This window comes from Eubalaena glacialis, chromosome 4 (assembly GCF_028564815.1).
Source record: "Eubalaena glacialis isolate mEubGla1 chromosome 4, mEubGla1.1.hap2.+ XY, whole genome shotgun sequence".
NCBI lineage: Eukaryota > Metazoa > Chordata > Mammalia > Artiodactyla > Balaenidae > Eubalaena > Eubalaena glacialis.
In genome coordinates this window covers 58,079,991-58,106,358 of record NC_083719.1, presented here as the reverse complement: position 1 = coordinate 58,106,358, position 26,368 = coordinate 58,079,991, and the positions used below count along the sequence as shown (strand labels likewise).

Genomic DNA, 26,368 nt, shown 5'->3' with positions numbered 1-26,368 from the left:
TCAGCATTTCCCTGGGCTATATTTAATTCCTTACATGTGGAGACACTGGTTTTGTATATAATTACTGTTTATTTCCTTAGTACATGTTCTGTCTCCTGCATGCAGGCTGCCAAATGTTTAAAAGCTTTCTACTTTAAAGCACAAGTCAACAGAAAAAGGTAGGAGATACAGAAAAAGCAGAAATACTTCTTTCAAACAAAAGTGTAATGTGGTTTAACTCAAACTGAGTTTCTGAATTACCCCAAAGCCAGTATGCAAAATCACAGTGACAACACAGAAAGCACTGCAGATAGCAACTTAATGAATCCAGCACAGCAAAGCAACATGTATCAAGAGAAGGCATTCTGCAATATGGTCTCTGTAGTGTTAGGGCTGCAACATAATACATTAAAGGGGTTACACTTTGCTACATTCTGCCCATTTTTTAAACCCCAATTCACTATTCCATTTTTTCTTTTTTATTTAAGGAATACTTGAAACGATACTTAAAGAACTATTTCATTCTTTCTTATATGCTGACAAGAAATAGAATATTACAGCAGTGACTGAATAATGTAAAGAATTATCCACTGCTAAGAATCAACATAATTTGGATGAGTAATACATCTACTTTCAGGCAGTGTCAGAATTATTACTCTCTAATTCGGAGAAGCTGAACACATTCAAACCTTTTCATTGCTGACAAATTATCCTACTGACAAACTAAGAATAACTACGAAGCATGGAAACAAATCTCTGTCCAGTTCTGAAGATCTCTATACCACTGCTTGTTTCATGTTTCTGAAACATTTTGCTGTCGGTGATTTATTTCCCATCCATGTGGCCAGCCATTTGTTTATTCTATTGCATGCCATCTGTTTTTCGGTAGAGAGGTTTCGAGTCCTTCTCATTCCCTACCTCATATCCCACAGAAAACAATTTATAATAGACATAGATTTAAATCATTTGGATTCATGTGGAGTTGGTAACTCGAGCTGCCTTTCATTTATATTTGGCAAATGCTTTAATGGGATTAGCAAATTGTGTCATTACGAGGTACTTATGGAGACACAACACCTTTTTTTTTACAATGACAAATGATGTTAACAGTTTCATTTGGGGTATTTAACGGCAGTACAGAAGATTTTACTAACATTGCAGGAAATTGCCCCGAGAGACAATAAAGCCCTACCACAAACCCTGTCCATTATCTTTTATTTCTGAGAGTCAACAAGTATGTGTATCAGGATGTGGTTGGGTCTACAGTGAGGAATAAATATCAAGTTGCTTCACTTTTCAAGAAAAGTTATTATTTAACCCACAGACCTAAAAACCCTGTCTGGTTCTCACATCTCAGTGGCATCCTCTAAGCCCTCCAACCATGGTCTAGTTGTCTCAATACTCACAAGCGATGGCCTCCAGACTTCCCCAAAGAAAAGTTTATGCCACGAACTCCAGCTCATCAGCACCAATTTATTCCCATTCTAGGGCCCACTTTGATTCGCTCTAAAGAAGAGCCAACCATTCAGAAAAACAGCTCCTTGTGGAAACTATACAGATGATGTTTAAAGTATTAATTACCATTTTTACAAGAATCCTTGCTGCTTTGGTGGAGAGGGGGTATCTGATGACAGGACCCAGCGGCTATCCACAGTTCATGGTTGACGTCCAAGGGCTGAGAAATGTTCATCTTGAGGTCTACTTGATTTTCACTAGTCCTTACCAAATCGGAATGAGATATACTTGGGGGGTAAGTGGCATCCTGATGGATAGCTGCTGGAGTCGGTTTGTTCAAAGTGTTAAGTGACATTTGCACTAAAGCTTCATTGATGAAGAATGAATTTTCATGACATAAACCCTCAGATTGATTAAGTTCCATTACCTGTGTAAGAAAAAAGAAAAAACACAATAATTCTTCCAGCAATTTGCACCAGTTTTATAAAGTATTTATTCCTAACAGAATTTAGCAATCAAGATTTTAATGAGTGAGGTGGAGAAGGATATTTACAAGATTTTAATGAGTGAGGTCCAGAAGGATATTACCCTTGACTCCCTCCTCCCATCCCCTTTTAATGAGCTAGTACCAAAAACTTCAATTGGCAACGCACAGCATATCTTAAAAGAAATGAAAATCAAATGAAAAGACAAGTGCAGCTGTGTGCTCACTGCCATTAAAGTGTTTCTACTTTAAGGGAATAGCATTTTCACTTTTGCTAAATAAAAGTTGAAGACATTCATGTATACATAAAGTATTTGCAATAAATATAATTTAGCCAACTGAAAGGAAAGTCAGATATAACACAGATCATTCTTAGAAGCTTGTCAACTTTTACAACTTTACGTACAGTATTTACAATAGCCAGGACATGGAAGCAACCTAAATGTCCATCGACAGATAAATGGATAAAGAAGATGTGGCACATATATACAATGGACTATTACTCAGCCATAAAAAGGAACGAAACTGAGTTATCTGTAGTGAGGTGGATGGGCCTAGAGTCTGTCATACAGAGTGAAGTAAGTCAGAAAGAGAAAAACAAATACCGTATGTTAACGCACATACATGGAATCTAAAAAAACGGTACTGATGAACCTAGCGGCAGGGCAGGAATAAAGACACAGACGTAGAGAATGGACTTGAGGACACGGGGAGGGGGAAGGGTAAGCTGGGACGAAGTGAGAGAGTAGCACTGACATATATACACTACCAAATGTAAAATAGCTAGCTAGTGGGAAGCAGCTGCATAGCACAGGGAGATCAGCTCGGTGCTTTGTGACCCCCTAGAGGGGTGGGATAGGGAGGATGGGAGGGAGGCTCAAGAGGCAGGGGATATGGGGATATATGTATACTTATAGCTGATTCACTGTGTTGTACAACAGAAACGAACACAACTTTGTAAAGCAATTATATTCCAATAAAGATATAAAAAAAAGAATATAAAAAAAATAAGAAGTATCTATGTGCACATAGTACAGAAAAGTAAACTCTTGGAACAAATGGAATTGTCAAGCATGGTTAGAGTGGGTGCAAAATGAAACACGGAACTTTTCAAAAGGTTTTATCCTGCCCAAAGATTAATTAGTATACTACTTATGTTAACTGTCATTAGTGAAATGGATTTTGAATTTATGAGGTCAAATTTACAAAAAGAGAATAAGCTTGGAATAACGGAATAGTAGCGTACTTGTTAAATTCAGTACCTATGAACATTAATAGCTTAACTGATCTGCTGAAAGGTAAATCTATACAGAGCTCTGAAGACTGGAGCATATACAGGGGAGCTTGAGCTACAGCATGCTCACGGTGAGCGTGCCTCCAGGGTAAAGCTTGCCTCACTGGTGCAACTCTATTCTGTATTTCTTCCCTCGGGTAAGGGGGTCTCAGAGTACAATGAACCCATGATCCAGCAGCACCCAGACCTTTCCACATGTCCATACTTCAAGTCAAGGTGCATATGTATTGCCTCTAAAGGGTCCCAGCTTTTGTTACCTACACACCGAGTAACTCTTGTGAGCTCTCACACAAGCAGCGAAAGAGACAGACATGTGGTCGGTGGCTCCAGAACCACCATGACCACAGCCGTCTCACACGCTGCTTCCGCCAGCACAGGGAGACCCGTACCTCCATGCCTCCTCGAGGCAACGCTGCGGGAAGGCTCCTCTGCCGGCTGTGCTTCCAGCCACGCAGCAGGCTCTTCTGGGCCCGCATCCTCTCCCTCTCCCTCTCCACCAGGCGCTGGCCCTCCCGCAGCCGCTCCAGGCTCTGCTGGTACTCCTGGAGCTGCAGGTCCAGCTCCCCCCAGCTCCTCAGCAGCAGCTCCTCCTGCACCTGGCACTCCCTCTCGCGCTCCTGCAGCCGGCTGGCCTTGGCCTCCTGCTCTCGCTGCTGCTGGTCGCACCTGCGGCGCCAGCGCTGCTGGTCCTGCTGGAACTGATGCTGCAGCTTGTGGAGGTTGGCCAGCTCCTCCCGCCGCTTCTCCAGACCTCGGTGCTTCTCCTGGTCCTGAAAGGGGCTGCCTCGGAAAGAGGGGCCGGGGGACAGGCCCTCCTGCTGCTGGAGAGCCAGCCTGTGGATCTCAATGTGGCTATCCTGAACGGTCAAGGCGGCCTGTCCGAGCAGAGGGCAGAAAAAGCAAAGGCGTCCATACCGTGTGCACCTTGGGTTGGAACCACCTCAAAAGCATGACCAAATTATTTTCTCTGAATATTTCTGTCCTTGTTCTAAGTTACCTCCTGAGACTGACCTTGGCACTTCAAATAGGCTTGTCTGCATTTCCTTAGTGGTATGGCCTGGAATTTATACACAAAAGAAATAAAGCACAGAAGCAATACTCATCCCCTCTTTTGGAAATGTGGTTTGTTGCTGGTTGTTGGATAATATTTAAGCAAGTGTTCTAAATAAGAATTCAGGACCTAAATTCACAGGACTCTGCATTCCTGTGCTATGCCTCATTCTCTTTCTGAGGTCTTGACAGTCAGTAATTCAGGAGAATTTAAGGATCTATATAAATCTGGTAGTACCCTTTGAGTCTCAAACCAGAAATTACTTAAGCTATATGACATACATGAAGACATAAAAATAAAAGTCAACCACTTGGAAGCTTTGCTAAATAACCTTTTTTATAATATAATGCCCGAGAATAGCAGTTAATATCATATTTAGGAGATGTATAAATGGTAAAGCTAGTCTCATTACTGTTATTTCTTTGTATTATAGCAGGAAGGTCATGCACAAAACACTAAGCTGAAATTCATTTGTTTAATGGAGTGCTAAAAGGAGGCTGGACTGCTTCAGGGGACATAGATACTCTAAAACCCAGAGGACATTACCAACCAGGGACACAGATACTCTAAAACCCAGAGGACATTACCAACCAGATTAAAAAAACATTTTGAGTTACGGCATCTGCCTACGAAAAGTTTGGCAGTATCACAGGAAATAACTGCCAAGTTTTGGAAGGATTCCACAAAACAAAACAAAAAATTATCTGTAAATGCCCCTGGAAGCTTTTAATTTTAAAAGTCCCTAATGAAAGCACAAAGAAACAGAAAAGGGACAAACTGAAAATGGCCACATACTGGGTATGTGTGTGTATGTTGTGACTCGTTATGAGAAATTATTACTCTCCTAGGGATAAATTCTCATTTTTCTTCCTAAAAATTTAAAAAGCTGTCTATGTAACAGATGCTGGGAAGATGGGGATGTGACCATTAGTTATTTGTTAACTCGGCACTTTCCCACGCTTTTGAAGGTTAAAGAACTAAGGTATATTTTAAATTGGTATTTGTCTTGGAGTAAGACTCAAAAATGTATTCAATGGGGCCTATTGAAATAAACTTCATGTTTTTAAATTTGAAAATCAATTCAAAAAATTTCAAATTCACATGAATATTTGATTAATGTCTTTTAGCAGTTATTATAAAGAAAACAATGATACCATTGAGAATAGGTACTAATAACTTTGATATTTAAATATGAAATAATAAGCCATTCAGGACTCTGCTGACCTGGCTAAAGCAAACTGTAGACTGCACATCACCACTTAATTCTAACAAATCCTAAGGGCATCATCAGAGTAAAACAAACAAACAAAAACTCCAACATTTTATATGCCAAAACTGCTATAGGCAATGGTAACTCTCATGTAAGGATTACAATTAGATTAATTAAATGCTACCATGAAGTGTTCTTCATATATATTTAACATTTGGAATAAGACTACTCCCTTCTGTAGCAGAGAGGTGAAATTTGAAGATTGGATATTCATCTTCACATTTAAAGTTTACATTTACATTTAGGACAGAGAATAACACTTGCTTTTCAAGTTTAGGAAAATTCCCAATTCACTCTCTCTCCTTTTCTTTTTTAAATTATATTGAAGTATAGTTGATTTACAATGTTGTGTTAATTTCTGCTGTACAGCAAAGTTATTCAGTTATACATGTATATTCGCTCTCAATTTTTCTCAGCTGAACTGTGTCCTTTCCTTTCTGCCTTGCCTATACCTCATCTCTAACTCTATTCTTCTAACATAGGATCAAATTTCATTTTCATCTGATTCAAAAATCCTTTGTAAAAACTTTAATCATGCATAAAACATTCAGCTTCAAAAGAGATGACTGTACCATGAACAGAAATCTTTGAGAGCCCATATCCTTAGACCAGCTCAAAAGCTTTGGTTAAGAGAACCCACTATAGAATTTGGTATTTGCTTCAGTGTTGCAAAAACTAGGTCATTTAGGTCATCCAGCTTTTCTGAACCTTGAATCCACAGAGGGCTGCATTCAAGGTTGAAAAGAGGAGATATGACCTTGTGAGTGTTTTCATCAGGCAACACAAGCTGGGACACTCAATGTTTTCATCTCCCAAAAGTTAATGAACTGCATGCAAACTATACCCCTTCTCGGTTAAAGTTTAAAAGAAAGAATATTTGTTTTACATGAGAAATTAATCTCTAAAAACATCTACCCCAGACCAGCATACCTAATATAAGACACTAAAGGCATTCCCACTAAATCTTGAATAAGACAAGGATGCTTACTATCGCCACTATTATTTAAGACATTTCAGAATTTCTAGCCAAAGCAGTAAGCCAAGAAAATGAAATTGATATAATTATTGAAGAGTTGCCAAAATACCACTACTTTCAACTTTTTACTTTCTACTTGGAATACTCCAAAGAATCAACAGAAAAACTATTAAAACAAAAAAACAAAAATTCAATGAGTTGGCCAGTTAAAAAATACATAAAAAACCAATACCTGTATTTATACCAGCAACCAACATTGGGGAAACAGAATGAAAAAAAAAAAAATTCCATTCACAATAGGAACAAAGAGACAAAAATATCCAGGAATAAACTTAGCAGAAAAAAAAGTACCTACATGAAGACAATTACAAAGCTTTCCAGCAGAACATAAAATAACATGTTCTCAGACAAGAGAACCAATTATTGCAAAAGTGTCAATTCTCCCCAATTTAATTCATAAATATAGTAATATTTTAACTGTCTCAGTAGAAGATTAAGAAATTTATCAGAGTGATTCAAAAGCTCTTATGAAAGAACATACAGACAAACATGGAAAATAGTAAGAGGAGACTGTCATGCATGCAAATGTAATCCAAAACTTTAGTAATTAAGATAGTGGTACTAGATCAAGAATAGGAAGATGATCAATAGAACATAAAAGAAATTTTGATGTAAAGTATTAATAAGAAAACAGCAAATGTAGCATGATATTTTTTTCTGGTGAAAACTTAAAATCAGACTTTTATTTTCCTTATTTTCTTTTAATATTCAATAGGTATAAGATATGAAATATGAATGACAATAAACCAGTGGGGAAAAAAGTTTAATTTCAGTAGTAACCAAAAAAATGCAAATTAAGATCATGAGCTAACTTGACCTATTTTCAAATAGAAATTTCCATTACTTCAACATTTTCAAACTGGCAAAAAGTTGTCCATATTACCCTATTGTAAACTTTTCCAGGTCTACGTAATCTAGTCCATGTCCCCTTTTTCTTGCTGACAATGATTTTTTCATGCCTTTTTCTTTTTTTCTCATTAGCATCAATATGAGGTTTTAAAAATTTTACTAATGTCCTAAAAGAAACAATATCTGAATTTTATTGATCTTCTATTTTCTATATAATTTATGCTAACTTTATTTCTTCCTTCCCTCTACTTTCTTTGGATTTTATTTTGTTGTTTTTTAACTTTTTGAGATAGATGCATAACTCATTGACTTTTAGCTTTTCTTCTTCTTGAATATGTGCTTTTTGAAGCTCTAAATTTTCTCTAAGCATGACTCTAACTGTATCCTACATACTTTGATACTTAGTAATTTTATTATATTTCAGCTAAAACTATTTTATAATCTTCAATATATTCTCTTCATTGAGTCCTGATTTACTTAAGCATATATTTTCTTAATTTCTAAATCAACAGGGATATTCCAGTAGAATATTTGATACTGGTTTCTAAATTAATTGCACTGTGACCCTAGAATATACTTTGTATGATTTTAGTTGCTTGAAATTTGTAGAACCTTACTTTGTGGTCCATAATATGGTAAATTTTTGAAATGTTCCAGGTATACTTAAAAAGAATGTGTATTATTCAGTTTTTGTGTGTATTATTTTATGCATGTTAATTAGGTCAAGTTTACTCTTCCTGTTATTCCACTGTATCCTAACTTATTTTCTGTTTGCTTTTATTATAAAGAGAAATGTGTTATGATCTAAAAAAAAAAAACACTTAAAATCAGACTTTTATTTTCCTTATTTTCTTTTAATATTAAACAGGTATAAGATATGAAATATGAATGACAATAAACCAGTGGGGAAAAACGTTTAATTTCAGTAGTAACCAAAAAAATGCAAATTAAGATCATGAGCTAACTTGACCTATTTTCAAATTGAGGACAAGTAGAGAGGGGTGCTTATTATTTTGGCAATGTCTATCAAAAACCTCAAAAAATAATTTCAGTAATTTATCCTAAGGAAATACTCACATATGTTCAAAGAGATCAGTGCACAAGGATGTGTACTAGACTGTTATTAACACAAAAGTATGAACTATGAGGAATGGATAAATTCTATAGACCTGAATATTATTCAACCATTAAAAATCGTGCTATAGAGACAAGTGATGACATAGAAAGGTACAGGTTCCAAGAGTATGTATAAAATGATTCAAAAAACTAGAGGGATACATACCCCCATGACAACAGTAATTCTCTCACAAAATCACAAGTCATTTTACTTTATTTACCTGTATCAAGATTTTCTATAAATTTGTCTATAAACATTGCTTTCACATCGCTTTAAAATGTTTTTTAACTCACAAATTAAGCAACTGGATGTATTCAGCCTTTCTTGTGCATGACCTAAGGGATCATCCAGCCTTAGAGTTCTCATTTTCACAATGCCTGTCTTTCCTGGACAGTGAGCCGTCTGATGGTAGACTTTGTGGACCACTTGCCCTTGTGTGCTTGGCCCTCATCACGGTGCCAGGCCCAGAGAGGGAACTCAATAAATGTTAGGTGGATGAACCAAGAAAACAATGAAAGGGCATATGAATTATTTAACTGCCCCAAAGGCCTAAGGCCACATGTGGAAGTGAAAAAAGTTTAGGTGTGAATTTAAGTTTTCACCAGAAAATGTGAAGTCATGCTATACTCACCTAAGAAAGAGATTCATTGTAAACTTCAAGCCAGATCATACTCATCAATATTTTTTAAAGATATGAACTGTTTTATGGTTTCAGAGAAGAATGGTATAAACTGTAGTAGTGATGATGCCTTGTGATTACAAAACCAGGTGAAGTTCAAAGCATCTAGCTGAGTTACACTTGGGGTGAGGCTTGGTGTTCTTTTAAGATCATTCACTACCTCTCAAATGTTCTAATTTTTAAAGTCCAGGACTCATCGAATAAAGTGAATTGCATGAAGAGAAACATTCACAGGGTCAAAGCATAGTTACCTGAAGGCTATACAAGAGACGGGTTAAATTCTGTATCGCTTGTATAATCTGAAAAATAAGATTGTGAGTGTCAAATTTTTGAAAAAGCATTCATTACCCACAAACAAAGGATGGTGACATATTTAAGGTATGCGGAGCTCACCTCTGACTGTGAAGAACCTGGGAAACTTCTATATTCCACCTAAAATACATAAAAACATAAGAAAATGAACACACTCTACTCTTGAAAAGCTGCACTGTGGTGTTCCACAGTATATGACCTCAGGGAAATCACTTCTCTCTCTCTCTCTAAACTCTTCCATAGTGACTGTTTCCTCCCAGAAATCAAAGCCTGTAGAATTAAACCACCACTTGATGAGAGAGAACCCCCTCTGTGCAGACTTGGTATCTGAGATGCATGGCAACTTTCCACCCAGCCATCTCTTAAAACACCCAGGGAAGATGGTCAAGGAGCGCTGCAGGCTCTAAGTGACAATGTTTACCTCGTGCAAACCGTCTTGTAAATGGAGCTCTCTGCGCCCAGGCTGAAGTTGTCTCCTGGGCCCAGCTTCCATCCTGGAGGCCAGATTTGGAAGCTAGCGATCATCATGCCTGGTCTCTAACTCACTTTGAGATTTACAAAGCCACAATAGACAGTGGTTGGGAGGAGAAACCAGACCCAGAGGCAGCCCAAAGGAGAGCGCTCCGCTGGCCAGCTCCAGGTCCTCCCTCTCAGAGCTCACTGGGCCCATGCATGAACGCCTTAGCAGAAGCCCTGTCAGCAGAGGCCTTGAATGAGGCCACAGGAGACCATGTGCTCCCGGGGGATGCATCTCTACCTCACTCATTGCCTCTCCACTGCACACATTGGGGGCACATGTGGATAGTGAGGGTTTCCAGCTTTCAGAATTCAACATTTGTCTATTTGTTTATTGTCTCTTTTCTCTCATTAGGATGTAAGCCAACGAGTAGCAAGATTTCATCTGTGTATTCAGTACTGTACCTGCAAACCTAAAAACGCTGCCTGGCATGTGATGGACACGCATACTCCATTCTATAGATAAAGAGTGAGGAGCCACTAGGCCCTCCACACCTCACGCTGTGGGGATCATCAGATTCCCTGCCCTCCTACAGTCTCCTGCACGCCACTTGTGGTCTTGTCTGAGCAGCTTTAAATGGAAACCTCAGGAAACGGTTCTCAGGTAACCTGAGACTTGTTGAGTTCAGTTAGTTCAGGCTGATGAGGCCATGATAAGCTAGCCAGGTCTTTTCTTCCCGCCCCTCACCCGTCCCCAACACTGCCCACGAAAGACGTCATTACTAAGCAGCACCTCCAACAGGGGAAGGACAAACGATGGGAAAGGAGACGAAGTTTAGTCATTAGATCTGCGCCCAACCCTCAGGAAGATAACCGGGGCTGAGGACCCCTGTTCTGTAGCAAGTTCTGGAGTTCTCTCTGCTCTTCTGGTTCTGTCCTTGCTCCACATTCCACTGCTTTTGTAATAAAAAGATTGTATGGGATATAATTTTTATATTCTACACACATAAGAAACATAGAAATGAGCTGGATTGTGCTACATGTAGTTACTTATTCCCAAGATCCACTTGGCTTGATACCAGGCAGGAATTTTGAACATCTTTTTAATGGAGTTCGTCTGCCACCTTGTGGTGAATGTGCATAGCTGCAGTAGGTGCTTTACACACGGGATATTTTGCCATTTGGGTTACGAAATCAGTAATTTTGAAAAATCCTTTCAGAAATGCTTTCTTTTTTTTTTTTTTTAACCTTACCATATTAAGAAAGATGATTACAAAATACCCATCATATGCTTCTTCAAAGTGTGATTTCAAATGATCCTGCCCTGTATGTCAGTTCATTTCGTTTTTCAAAATGCCTTATGAACGGCAACATTTTCCAGGTAGGTTCATCCAAAGAGGACCCTGAACACTTAACCTCTCACCTGTCACTGAACCATGGAAGGGGAGGGCTTTAGGGGTGGGAGCCACCTCAGCTTTCCATTCAAGAGAAAGCTGTTCCTATTCAACCCTCCCCCAAATTCCCCCCTCTAGTAACATAAAAGCAGCTGGAAGCTACAGACTTGAAAGTGAAGTCTGCCCTGAAAAGGATGGAAAAGCAGGAATGTTTTAAGAAGAAATAAGTTAGAAAGCTCACAGTCAGAGTAAGTGGAGTAAACTCTAACGACTATTTTCATTTTGGCCTATGAAGTTTAAAAAAACACTAAATCACAGCCATCTTTTCTATGGCTCTTAAAATATCTTTGGTTTCTCAGTCATATGTAATATATACAAAAATATATATGATATACAAAACGTTATATAAAGATCTGACAGATGTCATCTTCCCACATTAACACACAGTGGTATCTGGTAACGTGCCTAATTCGATTTTAGATAAAGTTAAACTCTTGAGCCCCAGATAATCCTGGGAAGGCCCACTAGCCACTTCCCAGAATCGTATTCTTATTCCCTCTCTCTCTCTGACATCTCAGTTTCATTTGATGTTAATAGAAAATTTCATGCATTTAATGTTTAAAAGAGTGTGTTATAACCTATGTGTGTAGTACGTAAAAAAAAGAAGAGGCATTTGGAATCACTTTGCCCCAGAGCAGAAATTGGTTAGGTTGATTACAAGTCTATCAATCACAAAAAGGCAGGTGACAACAGGGGTGCTGACAGGAAAACAATCATAAAGGAGAGGGAGGTAAAAGAAAGTGAAGAAGCCAGAATATTCCAAAGTCAAAATTGTTTCTGCCACTTTAGCACCACCTGGTTGCCTAAGGGCCTGGATGCCCAGGACCACCTCTCAGCCAAGAGTTACTATATGTAGTGGGTGAAAAGCTCGAGGTTTGCAGGGCGGAAAGTGAGACCAGAAGCAAAAGCGCAGACACACAAATAAACATTTGAGTTTTAAATCTTTTTAATAACTTTTCATTTGTTTCTTGGTTTACACCTACACGATATCAGAAAAGCAAGAACATTTTAAGAAGAAAAAAGTTGGAAAGTTTAAGTACGAATACTGAAATTGAGAACAATGCAGGAAACACTTGTGGACTATTCACTGCCGTGGACACACCAGGAGCTGAGGTTGTTTTTTTTATTACACAAAGTAACCGGTGCTGTTTACTAACAAATCAGTTCACAATACCTTCTCCCCCGCATCAGAGACCGCCAGGTCGGTTCCCACACCCTGGGTCCCAGGATCCACATCCCAACAGCCTCTTCCTCCTGTCCCTTCTGTGACTAGTGCTGGAAGCACGCCATTGAGACAGAAACAAAAAGGACATCATCAAACATCAGCCAGTAGACTGGGTTCTTTGTACTCAGCTGACACATATTCCAAGATAAGAAACATCACAACATCACATGTATAGAATATTCTTATAAGAGGTGTTAAAAAAGTACAGAGCAAAGTGCAGAGTCCCTGCCCCCAGGGAGCTTACACACTAGTAGATGCCAAACTGACCCACAGCATCCATTGTCACCCATCTTTTTACTTTTCTTTCTTTCTAGCGGAGAGATGTTTGTGGTACCAAAAGGGTAGGATTCTGCATCTCACTTTCACTTAATAGGAAAAGCCGCCTGGGGAGGGTTAAATTGAAAACAGGCACCATAGAAGAAAATCAAGGGCTGGCAGGCCAGGTCTAAGGAGACAGGTCTGGGAAAGGCTCCCTTAGGGCTGGTACAAGAGCAGCAGACCGTAAACAAGGTTAGAAGGGAGGCATCCAATGGCAGGAATGAAACATCTTTCTAAGCAGGTGAAGATGGCTAATACTTTATGAGCTCAGAGTCATACAAACTGAGAAGCTGTCCTTATCTCCAAATAACTTAATTTTCAAAATAATTTCCAAGTGTGTTTTTTCCCTCACAATTCTTACTTATGCTGTAAATTCACAAATACTGTAAATACTGTATATTTAACACATGAAAACACAGAGATATTTCTAGTCCAGAGATATGTTTAAGTACCAAATACAGATTTCATGCCATCCATTAAATCTCCATTGGTGGGATTTTATTTCTTTACCCGTGTGAACTCAGTTAAAATTTATACCATGCTCATCTTGCACATATTAAATTTAGACTTTCCAAAGCCCTTTCACACACAGAGCCTCATTGGAACCATGTCCAATCAGGACCCTGGTGAAATAGATATTCGCTTTGTGACAGTGCTATCTTGAAACTTCATTACTGATGAAGGAAATACTTTTTTTTTCTTTATTTAAATTAATTAGAAAACACTTTGGTCTTTGGGAAATGACAGTCCGCTAAGATTCCAAAGGCCTCTTTTATTACAAAGACGTTTTTGTTTAAGCAGAAATAGCTCCAAATTATATCAACTAAAAATTAAGTTCATTTTGCCCAAGCTAGTCAACACTTTTTCACTATAGTGAACAAACAAACATTTTATAGAGATTTTTCTGTCACTCAAAAAACGGTTCGACTCTTGGGTGCTATTCTTAACTCTTAGAGAGATGCCAAAAGCACTACCAGAGAATTAGCCATTCTCTCTTCCCCCCAGTAGATAGGAGGACCATCAGATGGGAAAGGAAGCTGATGGTGAGCCACATGAAGGCAGAAGAGTGGGAGGGATCGGGTCCCTCTGCTCCTGTATCCTATTTCAGAATTTCATCATTTCACAGGAAGTAGATTATACCTGTCCACGTGATTAGGTATTTCAAGGACTAAAAACAGAGGGCCTTGCTTGGTCTGTAAGCTCAGACTGACAGGGGCCTGACTTCGAAGGACCCACTGCTCGAAGTCAATCATAGAACCAAACCATCCAGTTACAGACCTTCGTTCAGGACAGTGCTTTTCACCCTCATCAACTCTATAAAGAGAATCAAACTCTTGTAGCACCGTGTTCTAATCCAGCCCAGCACTAAACCCCAGCACAAGACTAAACCAGTACAAGACCCCACCAACCTGCCCCTCCTCTACGTGAACCCTGACTTCAGGCCACTGTAAACAGCCTCTCGATGGTTCTAGCAGATGTCAGGGGAGATGTGGATACAGACAGGGAGAGCCTCCACTGCCTGGTCGGACAGGAGGTAGGTACGGCCCGTGCTCTGAGCAGCTGCAGGAGCTGAGCGGAGCCTGTCCAGCTGTCCCCGGGCTGAGGCTGAGAGTGGCAGATCCCTGCACGTATTTTTAGCTAGAACTTCCTCAACGGCATAATGAGGCTCTTCTTTAAAAAGGAAATCACCTGGGGCAGTACAACTCCCCTGACAAATCTGGGCTGTGTCGAAATGAAAAACACATGTGCACATTCTGAAAATAGAAACCCAGGATTAGATAAAGTAGAACTTAAGAATAATTATTAGCTCTCGTTTAAAAAAAGAATGTATAGAATTTTAAAGCTTCCATGTATCTTAATTAACCAAGGGATGCTGTTAAAGAAATTCTAAGACAATTTAATCCTCCAATCTCTAGCTACTAAAGACATTTTATCTTGTGCACAGAAGACCGGGTGGAAGTAAGGTTTTTAATCACCAGGACGTAATGAAAACTATATCCTTTATGGTCCTATCTCAGAAACCTCTAGGGAACTAAATATTTAACTCACAACTATACATATAATTCGGTTCTGAGAAATTACCTAAATCGATTCACCACATTCTATTTTTCTGTATTTAAAATCTACTGAAACACTGTTTAATAAATGAATTCTGACCTCAACTAAAGTGTATGACAACAGTGATCAAGAATCTTTCGGCATTTCTGCCTTTAACCCCAACACCAAACCTCGTGTGTGTGTGTCTGTCTGTCTCTGTGTCTGTGCATGTGCATGTGTGCATATATGCATTAGATTCTAGTTTTCTGAGTTATGTTTTCTGAGTTGACGATATGAAATTAAGGTAAAGGACTTATTCTTTAATAAACTGCAGGGACCCTTTTCCAAAAAACCAAAAAGTGTAAAAGATCTTTCAAGACTGTATTCAGTAAGTCATAGCAAATACAAGGCAGGGTAGGGTTTGGACAAAGTACACAGCTTCCCTGGGTAATGGCAGTATAACCTACAAACTATTCTTTAAGTCCTTGTCCTTGGAACACCAGTGTCACTTCTATAGGTAAAGGAGGCTAGCATACTTATTCTCAGGTTCTTTTCAAAAGAATACACTCAGTACCCTTCAAATCAGGACAGAGTCACTGCCTTCATTTTATGTGCCCCCTATATGCTCCAGGGACTGTGCCCAGGCTCACTGCAAAGGCTACATGCTCACTTACAAGCAGTTGGCGATCCGGGTGCGTCCCGAGAACTGAACACATCCTGCAAAGCAGGTTCTCCACAACCTTCCTTGGGTGACTGACACGCATCGCTCATCTGGGAGGCCTTCACTGCAACTTGCAGGCTCTCGGCTAAGGAGAAGGAGGAAAACAAAAGTAAATTAAAAAAATATATATGTGTGTGTATATATATATATATATATATACATATATATATATATATATATACACACACATACATACATATACATAGTTCAGGGGTTGGCAAACTATTTGATCTGCATCTGTTTTCATATGGCCCAGGAGCTAAAAATGGCTTTTACCTTTTTAAAGCATTGTTAAAATACACACACATGCACAAAGAAGATTGTGTTCCCCAAACTGTATATGGCCTGCAGAGCCTAAGATATGTACTATCTGGCCCTATACAGAAAAAGTTTACCAACCCACAATCTAGACCAATACTTTTAGCATTACTTTATGATAGAGAATTAATTCAATTAAAAAACAAACAGTATAAAAATAACTCAAATGCAACTTCCAGTAAATTAGTATGCTAAAAAAACTTCCTGAAATCAATTAATTTAAATATGATATTAGGCATTAGGATTTTTTTATTATTATTTATTTATTTATTTAGCTGCACTGGGTCTTAGTTCCGGCATGCAGGATCTTCCTTGCCGCGTGCAGGATCTTTAGTTGCAGCATGCGAACTCTTAGTTGCGGTATGTGGGATCTAGTTCCCTGACCAGGGATTGAACCCGGGCCCCCTGCACTGGGAGGGCAGTCTTAACCACCAGACCACAGGGAAGTCCCCAGGCATTAGGATTTTAAAACTTGCTACTCAGAAATATTAGCTATTCTTCAAAAGAGTATTTCCCCAAATGTGCCTTAAATAACATACGGATTCCCAATCTTTACCCTAGACCTACTGGATCAGATTCTCCAGAGGAGAAAACAGGGGATTTGAATTTTAAACAAGCACCAGTGGCTACTCTTAGGATCTGGTAAGACTGGGAAACGCCACACCAAGAAAGTCAAGTTCTTATTTACGATTAAAAATTTGCAACTAGCTCGTAGGATAGTATAATTCTGAGGACTCTACAAATATTTCTAAAACCCTCTGTCCAGTGATTCAATCTAGCAACTACTCATTGAGCACCTACTCTGTTCTGGGGGCCACTGGGCGTCTGCTAGCTAATAAGGAGAGTTTGCAGACTACAGAAGGAAAGAGACACACACAACTAGCTCTACTACAGGGCAGCGCACGATCAGTGCCAAGTTCTACCATCCAGGTATCAGAGCATCACAAAATGCCCAGCAGCACAGGCTAAAATTGAAAGTGTGCGATTTATTTGATAAAGACATCGTCAGGGACAATGAGAGGGTCCTGGGTTGTGTCAACCCATTTGGAAGTTCTTCTGGCTTTATTTCTAAAATCTACCTTGCCTCTGCCCACTTCTCTCTACTTGCATTGCCAAAAGTCCTGGTCTAGACCGAGGCCCCAGCCTCTCTCATCTCAGCCTCTGTAACCACTTCCTAACAGTCTCCAGGCAAACTAGTCTCCTTCCGATCTTGTTTTCCATTCAGCAACCCTCATTCTTTTCAAGATATAAATAAGATCATGCTACACCCATGATTAAAAGCTTCCAACAACTAACTTTCCACTGATTTTGGAATAAAATGTCTCTCTCTCTCTTTTTTTTTAAACCACGATCTACAAAGATCTGGTCCCTGCCCACCTATAGCAGCCTCCTCTGCCTCCTGTCACCCTGCCTTCCTTCTTTCACTGAACATGCCAAGCCCATTCCAGATGCAGGGGCTATATACTCACATTCTGTCTACCCAGGAATGGTCCTCCCCCAGATCTCCAAACAGCTGGCTTCTCATCTGTCAATTTTCACCTCAAAATATAATCTCAGAGCAGTCTTTCCTGACCTCTCTACAGCAAAGCCTTCCCCTCATCCAATCCCATTATCTTATTTTCTTGTGACTTTCTGAAATAACCTTGTTTCTTTGTGTATTGTTTATCTTCCCCAACTAGAAGTTTTTATGAAAGCATTATTGTTTCCTTAGTTGGCACCAACAATAGTGCACACAGTAGGTAGATGCTTAATGAATATTTGATGAATGAGTAAGAGATTCATTCCATCAGTGGACTCCACTTCAGACAACCTCTATGCCCTCCTTAAGACCTCAGTCTCTTCAACCGTGAAATAGATACAATAGATTTGATCATTTCTAAATTCTCTTCCATAGGTAGCGTTCTGAGATCCTAAGGCAGAACTTGGCATATGTTTTCTGCAAACATTTCTGCAGATAGTAAATATTTTAGGCTTTGTGGGCCGTACAGTCTCTGTTGCAACTATTCATCTTTGCCACTGTAGCAAGAAAGCAGCCATAGACAATATGAAACAAGCGGGGGTGTGGCTGTGTTCCAATAAAACTACAGCTAAAAAACAGGCGGTGGGAGGTGGGACGCATTTAGTCCGTGGTCTGTAATTTACCAACCCATGTGCTGAATGACAGCATTCCCTGCCACTCTCGGGTGGTGGCTCTTTTACCTCCCAAACCCTCTGTCCCTATTGTCACTTCCAGACTATTGGCCCCATTTCCTCCCTAAACCTGTTTTTCCCTTGAAGTTCATGCCACCAGATTACACCACTCATTGGTCCTCCTGGTTGCCATTCATCTACAGACTCCTCAAACGACACGGCACCTGGTGCAAGTTCTCTCACCTCCCCCAATGCTACTCTTGTCAGAATTCTCTGTAATTTCAATTCTGTGAACACAGTCCTTCCAATACCCTGGCCTATCATCTCCCTAACTTTTTCCCCTTCAGTGAGCTTGTCCTCCACGCTCCTTCAGCCACCAACTCCCACGGTTATGCCCTAGACTTTGTTATTCTCCACACAGCACCCAGAGGGCTCCTTTTAAAACACAAATCAAGTCACTCCTCTACTCAAAACTCTGTACTGCTTCCCATCTCACTCAGAATGAAGTTCTGAGTGCTTACCTTGATCCGGTCCATGTAATCTGAGTCCTAGGTAACTCTGACTCATCTCCTGCCACTCTCCACCCCTACGTCACTCTACCAGCACTGACCTCCTTGCTGTTCCTCAGACAAGCCTGACACTCACCCGCCTCAGGACCTTTGCACCTGCTGTTCTCTACATCTGGAACATTCTTTCCCCAGATATCTACTTGGCTTTCTCACTTACTTCTTCTCTGCTCACATATCACTATATCAAAGAGGCCTTCCCTGGTCATCCTATCAAAAATAGAAACTTCCCAGCCCTATCACTCTCTATTACACTTGCCCTTATTTTTCTTCATAGCACTTGAACCAAACTGACATTTTTTTTTAATATATGTTGCTGTTTCTGGAATAAGTAAGGACTCTCTGTTTCTGGAGAGTAAGGATTTTGTCTTATTCTGCTGTGTCCTCAGTACCAAGACCGTAGCACATGGCACATCGTAGCTGCCCAATAAACATCTCATGAATTCGTTGAACCAAATCCTTTTGGAAGCAACTTACCTTCTTTCAGTGCTGCTGCTAGTAATGAGGCTGCCTGGGGAGGCTCTCCGGGGTCTGGTTTAATGAGGAGGTGGGGCTCTAGATGGACATCCTCAAATCCACTCAGTTCTCCAAGTTCAGCATAGATATGCAGCTTCTCTTCCAAATATGTGCAAATTTGTTGGTCTTGGTTACTGAGTATTTCTAAGAAATAGTATTTACCATCGAAAGTTATCACATGAATACAACTAATGAAAATCCAAGCTCTAAGATAAAGATGTTGCTAGTTAGCAAGCAGTACATTGAACAGGTCAAGTACAAGTTATTGATTGGGTGGGACAAACCTAGGTTGAAATCCTAACTATTCTGCTTGATGACTGTAGCTTCCAGCAAATGATTAACATCTCTGAGCTTCCTTTGTCTTTTCTGTAAATTTGCTGTACTCAATAAATGTTCATTTCCTTTCCCATTCCCCTAATTCCAGAAAACCTTGCAAAGCCGATCTTTGTTTATTCAGGCTGTTTTCTATTAAGACTAAACATGAAGGTCAGGAATGAAAATTGAGGTGGCACTGTCCACGATTAGCGCTTCCCACGAGGGAAAACAATGCAAGGCCTGGAACTGCTCGGCCTTCAGCCAGTCCTGGTCAAAACCAAACATACCGGTTTATGTTTTCGTTTCTCAACATCCAATGTCTTTAACCATCTTCACATGCATCATCTTCCTCTAATTTCAACATGTCACAGAATTCTTAGAGCTTAAAGGGACCTTAACCAGAAGCGAATTCAGGGGTTCTCAGTCTGCCTCAGAATCACCAAGGGAGAGTTTAAAATACTGATGTCTACAGCCCATTGCCCTCAGATTCTGGGTGAACTGATTGAGGGTGAGGCCCAGGCATCAGAATTTTTAAAGACCTCCCCAAGTGATTCTAAGGCCCAGCCAGAGATGAAAATCACTGAGCTCATCTAATTTCCTTACTTCACAGATTTGGAAACTGAGGACCAGAGCTATTGTGTTCCTTGTCCAAAGTCATACAACCGTGACCTAACAGTGTGAGATCTAAAATCAAAACACTAGACAACAGCTCCAATGCCCATCTGCACCATACTATCCACAATTGCTGTTATGTTACATGCAGAATTTTTAAAATATATTTTTAATCACTAAGGAGGGAGGGAGTCATTTTATTTGAGCACCTTTAGTGCCAGTGTGTATATATATAGATAGATAGATAGATAGATTGATTGATATCTATCTATCTATATAGATATATATATATGCATGTATGTATGTATTTTTTTGAGAGTGGTCGGGGTGGGCCTCCAGTGCACAGAACTAATCATTTAGTCATACATTCCCATTCATGACACCTGGGCTTCCCCAACCTTCAAGGAGAACCGCACGACCCGGGAACGAGAGGCGCCTGCACTATACCTTGACATTGCTGAATTTTGGCCACTCTGGCTTCAGCTTTCCGCCTCTCTTCGTCAGACTCACTTGTCCTTCCCCCTTCTTCCTCTGGGCAACTTTAAAAGACAATAGTCAAGAGAGACAACTGAAACCAAATCCAAGTATCTTTAGGTCCATTAGAAAGACATGGGAACTTGGCAGTAGAATTATTCGGAGAAGAAAAATTCAGCATAAAGAGAATTCATCATGCCCCCTGGCCAAGAGATTTGGTTTTCTTGAGTATATAATGGACCTTGCATAATATAACATAGCTCTCAAAGTCAGCAGTTTAGGATGACTCAAATATTCCAACAAACACACACATCCACAAACATACACTCATACATGCACACAATACCAATGCCACCAGTAGGTACAACTCAAATCATAATTGTTGCTTTCTACTGCATTTGGGCACTTCCATTCTTAATGAGGGTAGAGAGACTGGAGGGGATGGTGGTAGGGTGCCAGGTTGGGTGGGGCGCAGTGGAGGAGGAGGAATTTTATACAACATCATTCAAGATCTAACTAATCAAGTTACCATCAAGAATGATCACCCTCACACCCCCGTTTATAAAAACTGTCTTTGCACAAGTAATGAGGAGTAAGTTGATGTAGCACACTTAGATCCACCAATCTAAAAACGTTTATTGAATGATTCTTCAGAATTAGGGACAAAGAGAAACACAGACATGGTCCCTGCCCTCAAGGAGCTTCCAATCTAATAACCAAACATATATACATAAAAAAGATAATAGCTGCAAGGCCGAAGATGACAAGCACCAAATAAATGCTTTGAGAGCAGGCGTTAAGGAATTTCAGGTAAGGAAGAGACCAGTGGAACTGAAGAGGTCTTCACGAAGGAGGTGAGCCACGAGCTGCACCAAGATGGGCAGGATTCACACAGGCAGAGGGAGACAGGGCGTTACAGGCAGGAAGGCATGGAGAAAAAAGGTGCAGATGAGGGGCTACTGCAGGCTGGAGGAGGAGGCGGGGAGCAGACCCTTCTGGCTGAGGCTAAGTTTTCATGCAGGGGAGACACAGAATATTTTCCCCAATGGAACAAGTCCATTGCCTCAATAATGGACAGAAGGAAATGTTACCTTTCTACTGCCTGTTGGATCCGCCTCATCCAGGTATTCCGTTCCTCCTTGGAGTTGGTATGAATTTCATACATCTCAGGACCAGCAGATGAAGCACTGATCAGAAACATTCCTCTCTCCTCATTCGCAACTTCCCTAGCAATGAGCTTCTGAAGGGAAATAACTGATGGCTTCTGATCCTACAGAAAATAGGATGAGGTGCAGATGAAACAGTGTTCTATTTAAAGCAAGGGTCTCACAAAACACAGTAGCTAAGGAAAGCAACAGTATTAGGCAAATCTTATTTCACTTCACCCTTTTCTCTTCCACAGAAAAGCTGTGGAAGTTCATGAGATTTCCAATGAAAAGGGTATATGCTGAAGAGAGGATGGAAAAAGAGGATACAAGAGAATGTCCTTAAGAACTGGTGGTTTAAAAGGATATCTTCTAAAAAGACAGAACAATCAGAGCAGTAAGAAAAAAATATCAAAACTGCTGTAGTCAGGGATGGAGAGATTTTTCTAGAAGGGCATGGTACAGGAAACAGTGTAACAAATATTACAAAGAGATTAAGAGGGTTGGAAGACCTACAGAGTCCACTGGATTTGGCAGTTAACAGCAACACTGTTTTAACAAGCTGATGGGTACAGAACCCCAAGTACCAAAGAGTAAACTGTAAATATGAAAGGTAAGACTGGGGAGGCAAGGGCTTCCCTGGTGGCTCAGTGGTTAGGAATCTGCCTGCCAATGCAGGGGACACGGGTTTTGAGTCCTGGTCCGGGAAGATCCCACATGCTGCAGAGCAACTAAGCCCGTCCGTCACAACTACTGAGCCTGCACTCCAGAGCCCGCGAGCCACAACTCCTGAAGCCCGGGTGCCTAGAGCCCATGCTCTGCAACAAGAGAAGCCACCGCAATGAGAAGCCCGCGCACCGCAACGAAGAGTTGCCCCCGCTCGCCGCAACTGGGGAAAGCCAGCGTGCAGCAACAAAGACCCAACCCAGCTAAAAATAAATTAATTAAATAAATTAATTAAAAAAGAAAGAATGGGGAGGCAAGACCTCAGATTCCCCAGAACCAATGTCTACTGCTATTGTAGTACTGAGCACAATAGCCTCACTGCAACCTGCAAATGCCTCTTGTTCCCACCAACCAGGTGAGCCCCTGGTGGGCAGGAATGGGTCTAATCCATCTTCATATGCCTAACCCATTGTTTTGAATAAAGTAGGCAACTCAATAAATGTCAGTAGAACTATATTTGGCATAATTCCATCAGAGAGAAATAGCAACAAAGTCTAAAATTTGGCATCGAAGCCATGATTAAATCACCTTTTCTATCAACATTTACTATGATCCTTCAATGCTCCATTCTAAGCAGTGGGGATTCAAAGATGAATAAGACACTGATAATACTAATTTGGGTAGGTAGCTATGGTTGAAAATGATGGCCAAAAGAATGTCGGCAGGATGAACAGTTTGGGGGCTAAATATGAAGAATCTTCTTTGGTTTGTGGCTTCTACCACTGTTTACAGAGTTGGTTGCAGCGTGTGGTTTTGCTTCTTGGACTCTTGGACTGAGCGATGACTTTATCCAGAACACACTGCTCCATCCCTCTCTGCTGACTCCTTGGTGCTGACATGTCGGCTTTCCCAGCATCACCCAGCTTTACCACATCTGAAGTTGTGTGCAAGGGTATGACCAGAGGACCTCTTCATTCTATCTTCATCCAATTCTTAAGAGTAGCAAATACAAAAAAGCAACCCATGATGGGACAGACCACTGGTCTACCCAGTCCTGCTCGCTGCCTCTGCTCATGGAAGTAAAAGCCACTTTGTGGCAGAGTTTTTGGAACACTGCCCGTTCTAATTAGGGAGAGTCCCTGAGCACTGTTAACATCCCTTATTCGAATATGGATCTACTATCTAAGACCTTATCTGCTTTCCTTCTTGCAAAGAACAATTTTAGCTTCCTCAGCTTACAAGGTCCGTAGCCTCTGTACATAAAGAGGCAGAGTAGGTTTGAATACACACACACACACACACAAACATATGTATATGTAACTATTTGAACTAGTTGTTCAGTGTTGCAGGAGAGGACGTGGTGGTGTCAGATATTTTAAAAATGAAAAATAGGTCAGTGGGTAGAACATAGCATTAATTAAACCACCACAGACCAGGAGGCATCAGGGACATGACCATGATTATTCATACTAATCACATATGGACACTAGAGATGATCAAGAATTCAAATTAAATCTCTAGGAATCGAGGTAACCTGTCTACTTTGGAGACAGATGTTAAAAACTAGTGATGCAAAGGCCTAACTCAGCCTGCAGAGAGCTTTTCTTTGTGCCACAGCACTTTGACAAAAGATTTTTAAAAATAATTGCCAGCCTTTAAAAACTGAGCATTTCACTTTTTTTAAAACTCTAGATTTCTGGGTTTTGGGAGAAAGCAGAAGATTGGCAATCCTGGGCCCATAGCTTCATTTTAAAACACAGGCGACAGCTGAGCCATCCCTGCCCTCTTTGAGACAGGGCATGAATTCACCAGTTCACTGTGGTCCTACGACTCTCTATCAGCTCCTTGATAGCAAGAGTCTGGTCCAGTTTATTCATTTACATTTCCTGCCCAATCCCTATAGACACTGGAGTTGACAACCTCTGCCCAAGGGAAAGAGGAAAAGGAACTGCTACATTTAGCCTCATTGTTACACCATATCCATTGGTAATTCCATAAAGTGGCTGATTCTATTAGTGAATCATTCCGTTCAGGATTCCACTGTGATAACAAGATCTTAAGGTCGCTTCATATTGAACTTGCACTTGCACGTCTACACATTCACTTTGTGTTTCTTTTATTGTTCATTCATTTTGAAACTACCTTCTTTGATATTCAAGAGGTCCTCCTAGATTTAGTATTCCAGAATTTAGTGAACACATGTACTTTTTCCTACTCATTTTTAGAGTTGGTCCTACTCCCATTTCCAGAGTCCTCTTTAAAAAACAACAAAATTCTCTTGTAAGGAAGCTATTCCAACCTCTGGCTACTTTCAGCTGCTTATCTTCTTGGCCATTTTCAAATTCATCATGTCTTCTGCATGATGTAGCAAGTTAAGAATTTACTAAAGAAAAGTTTCAAACAGCACAAGGAGCAGAGCATCTCACCTATGGTCATCAGCTTGAAGATAACTTTCTAAAATACTATGGCGAGTACTAGGAAATCCAGATATTTGTATACTCCTAGCTAATGCATCAATTCTCTCATGCTGTTAACTACAAAGTATGATACCTGGGTTTGTGTACACTAAATGTACATGATGCAAAAAAAGCATAGGACTGAACAGTAGTGTGCATTGACTCTCAGAATAATGCTTTCTCTTTTGCTCCCTGACATTGACAAGGGCTTGACTGGCCTTTATGAAGGCAGCTATGTGGCAGACTAACATCATCAGGAAACAGAATCAGCACCATCTTACTACTGTCCATAGCCAAACACATTATACCAAGAGGACCTAAGTTGTGGCTTCCTCCATTCTGACATTTGGTGGAACGCATTCCTAGTGTCCCACTGAATGGCAAATGTGCTCAAAGGGTGGCACCGATAACTCTTCAAGAGATCAGATAAGAGGGGAGGGCAGACAGCAGAAGCAAGAAGAACTACAGTCCTGCAGCCTGTGGAACAAAAACCACATTCACAGTAAGATAGACAAGATGAAAAGGCAGAGGGCTATGTACCAGATGAAGGAACAAGATAAAACCCCAGAAAAACAACTAAGTGAAGTGGAGATAGGCAACCTTCCAGAAAAAGAATTCAGAATAATGATAGTGAAGATGATACTCAGAACCTCAGAAAAAGAATGGAGGCAAAGATCGAGAAGATGCAAGAAATGTTTAACAAAGACCTAGAAGAATTAAAGAACAAACACTTAGAAGAATTAAAGAACAAACAAACAGAGATGAACAATACAATAACTGAAATGAAAAATACATTAGAAGGAATCAGTAGCAGAATAACTGAGGCAGAAGAACGGATAAGTGACCTGGAAGACAGAATGGTAGAATTCACTGCCGTGGAACAGAATAAAGAAAAAAGGAATAAAAAGAAATGAAGACAGCCTAAGAGACCTCTGGGACAACATTAAACGCAACAACATTCGCATTAAAGGGGTCCCAGAAAGAGAAGAGAGAGAGAAAGGACCCGAGAAAATATTTGAAGAGATTATAGTCAAAAGCTTCCCTAATATGGGAAAGGAAATAGCCACCCAAGTCCAGGAAGTGCACAGAGTCCCAGGCAGGATAAACCCAAGGAGAAACACGTCGAGACACATAGTAATCAAATTGACAAAAATTAAAGACAAAGAAAAATTACTGAAAGCAACAAAGGAAAAATGACAAATAACATAGAAGGGAACTCCCATAAGGTTAACAGCTGATTTCTCAGCAGAAACTCTACAGGCCAGAAGGGAGTGGCAGGATATATTTAAAGTGATGAAAGGGAAGAAACTACAACCAAGATTACACTACTGGGCAAGGATCTCATTCAGATTCGACAGAGAAATCAAAAGCTTTACAGACAAGCAAAAGCTAAGAGAATTCAGCACCACCAAACCAGCTCTACAACAAATGCA

General features: G+C 40.2%; 1 protein-coding gene across 8 annotated transcripts in view; it reads right to left on the bottom strand.

The window, feature by feature from the left end:
• The window catches only part of ARHGEF28 (Rho guanine nucleotide exchange factor 28), a 305,032-nt gene that overhangs the window by 26,378 nt on the left and 252,286 nt on the right, over positions 1-26,368 (bottom strand). For 7 of the 8 annotated variants that reach the window (XM_061189357.1, XM_061189352.1, XM_061189354.1 and 4 more), the window contains 9 exons: positions 21,760-21,938; positions 20,642-20,733; positions 19,229-19,411; positions 15,691-15,822; positions 12,611-12,711; positions 9,608-9,646; positions 9,466-9,513; positions 3,602-4,087; positions 1,561-1,861 (listed from right to left, as the gene is read on the bottom strand). In XM_061189357.1, the coding sequence (XP_061045340.1) occupies positions 1,561-1,861; positions 3,602-4,087; positions 9,466-9,513; positions 9,608-9,646; positions 12,611-12,711; positions 15,691-15,822; positions 19,229-19,411; positions 20,642-20,733; positions 21,760-21,938 (1,561 nt within the window). Of the gene's footprint in view, positions 1-1,560; positions 1,862-3,601; positions 4,088-9,464; positions 9,514-9,607; positions 9,647-12,610; positions 12,712-15,690; positions 15,823-19,228; positions 19,412-20,641; positions 20,734-21,759; positions 21,939-26,368 lie in introns of those variants that run through there. The other variant, XM_061189360.1, reaches the window with a different exon arrangement.